Source organism: Elephantulus edwardii, unplaced genomic scaffold (assembly GCF_000299155.1).
Source record: "Elephantulus edwardii isolate Elephantulus edwardi_28Jun2011 unplaced genomic scaffold, EleEdw1.0 scaffold00197, whole genome shotgun sequence".
Taxonomy (NCBI): Eukaryota; Metazoa; Chordata; class Mammalia; order Macroscelidea; family Macroscelididae; genus Elephantulus; species Elephantulus edwardii.
Genome location: NW_006399947.1, coordinates 2,349,323 through 2,358,750, shown reverse-complemented (window position 1 = coordinate 2,358,750; position 9,428 = coordinate 2,349,323). Strand labels below are relative to the sequence as shown.

At 40.9% G+C, this 9,428-nt stretch overlaps 1 protein-coding gene across 1 annotated transcript in view; it reads right to left on the bottom strand.

The window, feature by feature from the left end:
• The window catches only part of TTC1 (tetratricopeptide repeat domain 1), a 66,761-nt gene extending 60,789 nt beyond the window's left edge, over positions 1–5,972 (bottom strand). The window contains exon 1 of the mRNA XM_006897050.1: positions 5,643–5,972. Within this exon, the coding sequence (XP_006897112.1) occupies positions 5,643–5,972 (330 nt within the window). The remainder of the gene's footprint in view (positions 1–5,642) is intronic.
• Between the last annotated feature and the right edge of the window lie 3,456 nt (positions 5,973–9,428).

The following is a 9,428-nucleotide window of genomic DNA, read 5'->3' as shown; positions in this document are numbered from 1 at the left end:
CTATGAGTCGCAGGCGACTTGACGGCACATAACAATAACAACAACACTTCTTGTTAACTTTACTTCCAAATTACATCCTGAAACCATTCCCTTTTCTCACACGTTTAGTGTCATCACTGCATCAACATTAGGGCTAATTTTGGTCTTCATCTGTGCCTCTCCCCACTTTCCAGGCACAAGAAGCAGAATAACAAAACAACAATAAAAACCAAAACCCCCCAAATCTCTCCAACATTTTGCCTTGGAGCTGATCCTCTAGCTGATTTCCAAGGCTGTAAATTACATGAGAGGAAGACTGCTCGTTTTGATCCTGTAAAGCTCAAAGTGGATTCATGCTGGCAAAGAGGAGCCACTTTTGGACTAACCGCATTAATTCCCTATAGACTATGTCACCGGAAAACTTGCACAGTCTTATTAAAATATAAATAACTTGCCTTTTTCCTGGTTTAAAATTATTTATGCTTCCTGTTGAGCTTAGAATAATCTTCATTCCTTACCATGGCTTGCAAAATCGTTTGCTTACTTCATCTGCAACATTCTCTTCCTTGATCACTGTGCTCCAGCCAGTGACCCTTCCATTCCTTGAGCACACCACACACTAGGCTTCGTGCTACTTTAGAGCCTTTATCTGAATTGCTCTTTTTATCAGGAACTCTTTCACCCAATTGTACATGCTTGGTTCCTTCTTACCTAGTCTCTGCATTTCTCCAGTCCCTGCTGAAATGCTACCTCATCAAGACAGGCCTTTTCTGATAAATCAATTCAAAACAGTGCTCTCTTTGAACCTCCATCTTTCCAATCTCCACCCCTGAATCACATTGTTTCAATAATTTACATATCTCCTTAAGAGAAACTGAAGCTGGGATTAAAACAGGCCATAGCACCAGGGATATCACTGATGATGTCAGGTGGATTTTGGCTGAAAGCTGAGGATACTAGCAGACTATTTGTGTGTTTCAAGTATGCAAAGGCATTTGACTGTGTGGATGATAACAAATTGTGGCTAATGTTGAAAAGAATGAAAATCCTAGAATACTTAATTGTGCTCATGTGAAATCTATACCTAGATCAAGAAACACTTGTCTGAACAGAGCAAGAGAAAACTGCATGGTTTAAAATCAAGAAAGATGTGTGCAAAGGCTGTATCCTTTTTCCATACTTATTCATTCTGTATACTGAACAAATCATTCAAGAAGTTGGGCTTAATGAAGAATGTGGCTCAGAATCAATGGAAGACAACCTGCCTTACGCAGATGACACAGCTGTGCTGGCTGAAAATAAACCAGAGATGAAGTGCTTGCTACTAAAGACCAAAGACTACAGACTTCAATACGGATTGTATCTTAACCATGAAAACAAAAATCCTCACCACTGAGCCAACAAGCAACATCATGATAGATGGAGAAAGGACTGAAATTGTCAGATTTCATCTTGGACCCACAATCACCACCCTTGGTACCAGCAGTCAATAACTGAAAAGATATATTGCACTGGGGAAATCTGCTGTGAAAGACCTCTCTAAATTTCTAAGCAGCAATGATGTCAATTTAAAGACTAAGCTGTACCTGATCCAATTAATGGTTTTTTTCTAATTACTTGCTATGCAGATGAAAGTTGGACAATGAATAAGTATGACAGAAGAACTTACTCCTTTCAGTTGTGGGGCTGGAGAAGAGTACTGAACATTCCATGATTGTCAAAAGAACAAATATGTCCTGGATAAAGTGCAAGTAGGGTGCTTGTTAGAGGCAAGGATGGTGAAACTTCATTTCATATACTTTGGGCATGTCATTAAGAGGGGCTAGTCTTTGGAAAAAGACATCTTGCTTAGTAAGGTGGAGGGTCAGTGAAGAGAGGAAGATACTGACAAGATGGACTGACACATGACAGTCTGTAACAATGGGCTCAAGTATACTGGAGATGATGAGGATGGCTTATGACAGAGCAGGGTGCAGGTCTCCTGTTCACAGGGTTGCTATGAGTTGTGGTGGACTTGACAGCACCTAACAACAACTAGAACACTGGGAGCTCGGTGGCCTGGAGTAAAAGGAGTTGTTCTGCTGATTCAGAGGCAAGCAGTATGAATGGACCAGCTCCTCTGAGGTAGTAAGATGGGCTATCACTTCCCATGTGATTTACAGCCTACGAAAACCCACTGGAGGGTCAGTTATAAACTGGTTTTAACTTGATGACAATGAGCAACATCACCACCACAACATAAAGGAGCCCCTGGTAGCATAATATGCAATTTACTGGGCTGATAAATGAGAGGCTGGTGGTTTAAACCCATCAGCTGCTCCAGGGAAAAAAAGTGGGCAGTCTGCTCCTGTAAAGATATACAGCTTTGGAAACTCAATGGAAGGTGGAGAGACTGGGTTTGGTAGCTTGGGATAACTGAAATATACCCATGTGAAAACAGAAACAATGCTGTAACTTCAGGGCTTCAGACAATGCCTGGCATGGGGGAAAAGTACAGCATTTTTAAAACTTTAAAAATAAAGGATGAGATTAAAAAAAAAAATCTCTCCTTTAAGATCTATCACTGGTCCTTACGGGAAAGATGACTAAATTATTCACTCAATTACGATTTAATAAGGGAAGACTATGTGTAAGGCTATGTGACAGAGCTCTTCAACGTAACAATTATGCAGATAATTTTCTATACTGGGATGCACGAGACACAGGAAACTGCACTGTGACAAGATACCCACAGAAGCAATACCACCAAGCCAAAGTATATTCTACAGAATATTATAAGCATCTTTCTGTCATACTGTTAATATAGTAATATTTTTCACTTGCTTCCAGACATGTTCTTCACTTCAGCCAACTCTCTGAGAATCACTCATTTGCCATGGCCATTAGCTAAATCCATCCTTGTGGATAATCATGTCTATATTTGACTTTTCACAAATGGTTATGAGTTGCTGCTTATGTTTTTACAAAATTAGAGGGCAATCACCACAGTATGTTATTTGTGGTTGTTGTTATGTGACACCAAGTTGTCTACAACTTACAACAATCCTATGGCTTTGTACCTTGTCCCATCCTGAGCCAACCTCATCATCCTACTGCTATAGTCACTGTGCCAATTCACAGTTAGGAGAAATTCTTATACAATTCCAGATTAAATTATAATTTTAACTGACATGCAAATAGAAAAAAGTAGAAAATGTTTACACTGTGAAAGTGAATAATATTGTATGATTTTACCTACATGAACTTCTGGAAAAGGAAACACTGAACGGAAAAGGTCACCAAAACAGTGGTTGTTAGCATTCATGGGATGGGAGAGAAGAATAACTGGGAAAGGGCACAAAGGGAGTTTCTGGTATGATAGAAATGTTCTTTATTTCAGAGTGTGGGTCATGCAGGTATACATATTTGCCAAAACTCATGGAACTGGACACATTAGACCTCTTAACATTTTACTTAGGTGTGCATTAAGCTTCAGATTTAAAAAGAAAAAAAAGCTAATAAAGTATTATTATTTAGACTGCATTAAATTTACAGGTAATAATAATCATCCTAAGAATATAAAAAGAAGTATAAAATGTTGATTTCGTGGCCTAAGAGACACAGTTTTATTAAACTGGAGGAAGAGTGTGAAGAACATTATATGCTGACTCAACTGTCAAATGTAGATGTCACTGTATAAAATTTATTGATATAAGGGAAAAAGATATTAAGACACCAGAAAACAATGCTGACGATTTGGCATAGATGTTGTATCATTCAATGCTTGTAAAAAAAGCCTACACCACTGATAGAGATATCTTAACTAAAATATACTATCTGAGGAATCCTTTCTCTGAAGTTACTGAATAGTATTGAATTTTTGGAGCTCTTCCTATTGAGGAAGCTCAAGAACTTGGCTAATTTTTGCCTTCTCCTCTTCTGACACAATACAGCACGAAGCCAGCATAATGTGGCTAAAATCTGATAAAAATTGTCTGAGGAGAGATAAAAATGTCCCTCTCACATTATGTCCCCACCCTGACTGTAATACTGAACGTTTATTATCTTACTCCATTACCAATTTAAGCTGTTCAGTGAGTGAGCCCTAAGGTCTTTGCAGATAAGTACAGATATTGTAATGGTGAACTTTTTGTGAGAGAAGACAAGATATGTAGAGGATATCAAGATGGGAGAGTGGGCCCTTAAAAATTTTGCCTCAGAGCCAAAAATGTAAGACATGAACATCCTGTTAGTGGATTTATTTTCTAAGAAGATAGCTGGTTCTACTATTAAATTTTGCATTATACTTTGGTTTTGGAACCAAAAAGATTTGGATTTGAGAATCAGTACTGTCATTTGATGAGGTGTGATTTGGGTCAAGTTATTTTACCACTCTTAGCTCTGTTCCATTATGGAGACAAACAGCACTCTCTAGCTCATAGGAGTGTTTTGAGAATGAAATAAAAACACAACTGGCTGGCATATTGTAGAGGATCAAAAAAATACTAGCTGCTACCATGAATAATTCTGTTCCAAAGGATGCTATGTGGTATAAGTGACAAAGGCCTCAGTCACTGCCCTTTGTAAACAAAACACTATAAGGTGCTTTGGTGATACAGGCAGCACACCACACTCTATCCACAAAATGTTCATTAAAGGTATTTCAGTAGCCACACAGAAATGATAAGGGAGTAAAGACTAAAAGATACCTATATGTCATACAATGAAATGTTCCTCCAAAACATGCATTTAATGATGCAAAATGGAAATATGTATTGATTCTGTCATGATCTGATTAAGTCAAATAACTGTAAACGGATTAAAGTGGGATGTAACACTCTTAATCCAATCACAATTCTGATTGGTCCCAATCAATGCCCAAGGGGCATTTCCCTTGGGTGTGGCCAATAAACCTCTTCTCTCACAAGAGATCAAAAAGTAGAGAAATTGAGGTAGTGGTGTTGTCCAGTTGCCAGCTACCCTATGTACTGTAGCTCTGAACCCTGCCCTGTCCTGAGCCAGTCTCACTAATTCTGACACATCAACCCTCATTGCTCCAGTCACTGTGTCAATCCATCTCATCTGGGGTTTTCCTCTCCTGTGCTGTCCTTTCACTCTTCCAAGCATGATGTCCCTCTCCAAGGACAAGTCACTCCCGGACATGTGCCCAAAGTATGTGAGACAGATCTTCAAAATCCTAGCCTCCAAGGAGAAACTTGGTTTTACCCTAAGACAGACCTATTTGTTTTCTTGGCAGTGCATGATATGTTCAAGACTCTTCTCAGCACCACAACTCAAAGGCATCAATTTTTCTTCTGTCATCCTTAGTCATCCTTCCAAGAAGGAATTGGCAGAAGTGGGTCTCATCCTTTGGATAAAGGCCCCTGCATTTTGTGAAGCCCCTTGACATAGGGAAAGGTCAAGAATATGGTGATCCCCACAGACTGCTGGGTTTACAATGTGAAAGAGACAAGGGCCTTTCTTTAGAACCAAGACACGGAATGAGAGACTTCCTCAAGTATCCTGAATTTGGACTTTTAACTTCCTAAACTGTTAAGTGAATAAACATGCTAATGCCATCCACTTATATTTGTTATAGTATCACTATAGATGAAATAGTCTATGATATATTAACGACATTATTTATTCACTTTAAAAAGCAGTTTAAGTAACATAGTCTTTACCTCTTTCTCTTCACTGGGCATATCCTTTTCCAGTTCTATTAGGTATTCTTCATCTAGTTCAGAGGAATTCACATCCTCAGTGTTGCCCCCAACCTTATCTATTCCTTGCTCTTCCTTCTCAAATGAGTCGCTGCAATCGTGAAAGCACTCGTCTTCTCCCTGGTCCTCCTGGGGAAGAGGTGGAACCTCCTTGACCAATTCGCTCTGGGAATGCTCATCTTTGTGATTAGTAACCAGAGGGCTGGTACACTCTGATTCCTGGGGATCTGTAATCTTCAATCCATTGATCAGATCTTCTGGCACCTTGGAGTTCTCTGATTTCTCCCCCATGATGGAGTCAGTGGGGGAGGTGAAGCTGAAGTTCTGGAAAGAGAAAATGTTACATATTAGTTATTGTGTACCACAGAGTCAGAACTGAGCAATAGGTGACCCTCTGGATGGTTTTCACATGGGAGGAGCCTACCCATTCTTCTGTGGCCTCAAACCAAGTACCTTTGGGATTGCTGTGCAGCTTCTGGGAATTAATTCCTGCAGGACTGGGGGAAGGGTGGTGCTGGAAATCACAAGTTTATATATAATGTCAAATGCCATTTTAATTGATGGTCATTTACTAGGCAAATTTGGCACCTGAACTTAAAGGCAAAAAAAAAAAAAAAAGATACCAATGTGATTATTCACGTTTCACTGCTGCATTTTTTGTCAGGGTAGAAAATACAAGCATTAAGTTAAAACAAAGGCAATGAAAATGAAACAGCCCTAATCTTTATTTACTGTGAGCATCTACAAATTGTCTTTCCAACATTATGCTAAGAACAGGAATATGTTTTTGGTGGAGTATCTGCCAACACCATCAACTTAACCTAAACACGTGTGGTAAGCGTCCACGCAAGTTATAATGGATGAGAAATTCTGGTAGAGGTGGTGGCCTATTATGGGTCTCCGTGGAGGTCAGAATAAGGGATTAAGAAAAAAAAAAAAGAGTTGTTGTCAAGATTAGCGGCACAAAAGAAGACTGGGGATGTTTCCTTAAATACAGACCCCAAACTCTATCTCTCACAATTCAGAATTAGCACAGGTCGATTTTTCAAAAAAATCTTTTCTAGTGATTTTAACGAGCAATCAATTGAGAATCATTGCTATAAATGCTGAGTCAGAACTTCAGCAGTCCCACCCTAACCCTCTGGTCGCAACAAATCGCACCAAGGACCCCCATGCAGTGACAAAATCAGAAACAGTTTTAGGTCGTCCCAAGAGAAACTAAATCAGATTGTTGTATAGAGACTTCGCCTACTGAACGGTACTTGTCCTTCCCGGCTTCCAAATGTACTGGAAGGACGCAGCGGTCTGAAGTTTGACCAGTCTTCGCTTCCCAGGAGACCGTCTCCTGAGGGATTTGCATCATAAAGCTACCTACCATATCTCAGCGTCTACTCACATATCTAGGTTCTTCTCCTTTCCGGCTTCTGAAAGCCCCGACTTCCGCCAGTCAGGTATATTTCCGTCGGCGCAGACCAATGGCGCGAGGCCGGCAAGGCATTCTGGGAAATGTAGTGGCATTCTCAGGGTGGACTAGGTTGTCGCCGTGTGACGTCACTGTGCGGGCCGAGGTAGGAGGGGCGGTTTTCATGTTGGATAATTGCGAAACTCGCTGTTTCAGTTAGCATAAAACAAAGCAAAAAGGAAAAAAAAGTTACTTCTCCGGTTAAGGAGCACAGTGGAGTGAGTGTTGGCTGTGAAATGTAAGTTGTTGTGTGCTATGGATTCTGAACTGACAGCTTAGCTCACCTTCCAGCGGTACTGCGGAGGCGGTAAATCTCATTAAATTGACTGCCCACCTTTCACCCTCACAGTAGCAAGTGGACTCGAACCTCTTACCTTTGCGTTGGCTGCGCAACTCCTTACCGCTAGGTTACCAGAGCTCATTAACAGTGTTCTTTTGTGCCGCCAATATTGACAACCCTTATTTTGACCTCCACGGAGATCCTGAACAGGAATTTCTCATCCATTATAACCCGTGTGGACTCTTACCACGCGCGTTTACATTAACTGCTGATGTTCTGACTCAGCATTTAACTCATTAACTAGTCCACCCAGTGAAGAGGCAGTTAGTGTCAATAAGGTTTTATATCTTGGAGACTCTATGGGGCAGGCTCTACTTTGTTCTGTGGGGTCGTTATGAATCATATGGAAGGAAGTTGGATTGCTTTTTAGTTCTCTTAGACTGTGTTAGCTGCCTTTGATTTGACTGCTATTTATGCTGTTAGGTGCCATCGAGTACAGTATAACTCATAGCGACCCTTGAACGACAAATCTGAATCCTGACTTATCCTGTGCCAGCCTCATCATCTCTGACACACTTAGGCCTACTGTAGTCACTGTGTCAGTCTGTCTGGTTGAAGGTCTTTCTCTCGTTCTTTCCAATAAATACCCTCTCTTAGCAACATGTCCAAAGAATGTGGAGTAGGCTTTACTCTGGTTTCCAAGGAGCACTCTGGCTATTGTATCAGTCTTTTTATCTTCTGCAGCAAGGATTTAAAGTCTTCACTTTCAAAAAGTAAGGTTATGTCATCTGTATAACACAGGTTGTTGGTGAGCCTTCCTGCCGTCCAGATGTCACTCATAGAGTCCAACTTCTAGAATGACTTGCTCAGCATACAGATTGAATAGGTATTGAGAAAGAATACAACTCTGATGCACATCTCTCCTGATTTTAAACCTTGCAGTGTTCCCTTGGTTTTGACAGCAGCTTCTTGATCTAGGTATAGGTTTCATACAAGCATAATTAAGTGTTCTGGGACTCCCAATCTTTTCAATGTTAATCATACTTTGTTATGATCTGTATAAGTCAAATGCCTTTGCATAGTTAAACCATAAGCTGCTATGCAAGCCCAAAGACACGCTGTTGGAGGCCACCAGCTGCTCCTTGGGAGAAGGATGAGCAATCTCCTTCCATGAGACTAACTGCCTCTAAAAAGCCACAGGAGGGTCAGCTATGAGTCGGTTCCAACTCAGCAGTACAACAATTCTCTACTTTCAGCCAGGATCATCTAACATTAGCAATGATATGCCTAGGTCCATAGCCTCTTCTAAACTGAGCTTGAATTTCTGGTAGTTCTATCATTATACCATTAATGGATGTTTTTCTGCAGTTCACTATAACTGATAGTGACCCTGTGAACAGATCTGAACCTTCTCCTATCCTGTGCAGTTCTCATCATCTTTGACAAATTTGAGCCCATTACTGCAACTGTGTCAATGCATTTGGTTGAGGATCTTCCTCTCTTTTGCTTACCATCTACTTTTCCAAGCATGATGTTCCTTTTCCAAGGAATGTTGTTGTGGTTGTTAGGTGCCACTGAGTTGAGCATGACCCATAGCAACACTATGCGCAAAAGACATGGACCCTATGCTATAACTATTGTAATTTCTCTAAGTTCATAGCCTCTCCTCTGACCTTTCTGCCGGAAAGGATGTCGCGGGCTTTTGGCGTCTTCGATTACCTGAGAAAATGGGATGGGTCTGTGGGGTTTGACAGGACAGCTATCAGACCCCGCAGACCCATCCCATTTTCTCAGGTAATCGAAGACGCCAAAAGCCTGCGACATCCATTCCGGCCCTCGGGCCTGCGGCCCTCTGGCCAAGAAAAGCCTGTCTACACACCAATTCTACAGGATGCATCACCTTTGACCGGGAAACATTACGACTAAACTTCAGAGACACTGATCCCAACATAAGGAACTACCATCAGCTGATGTGTTTGAAATCACAGAAGCCATGGAAGCTTCA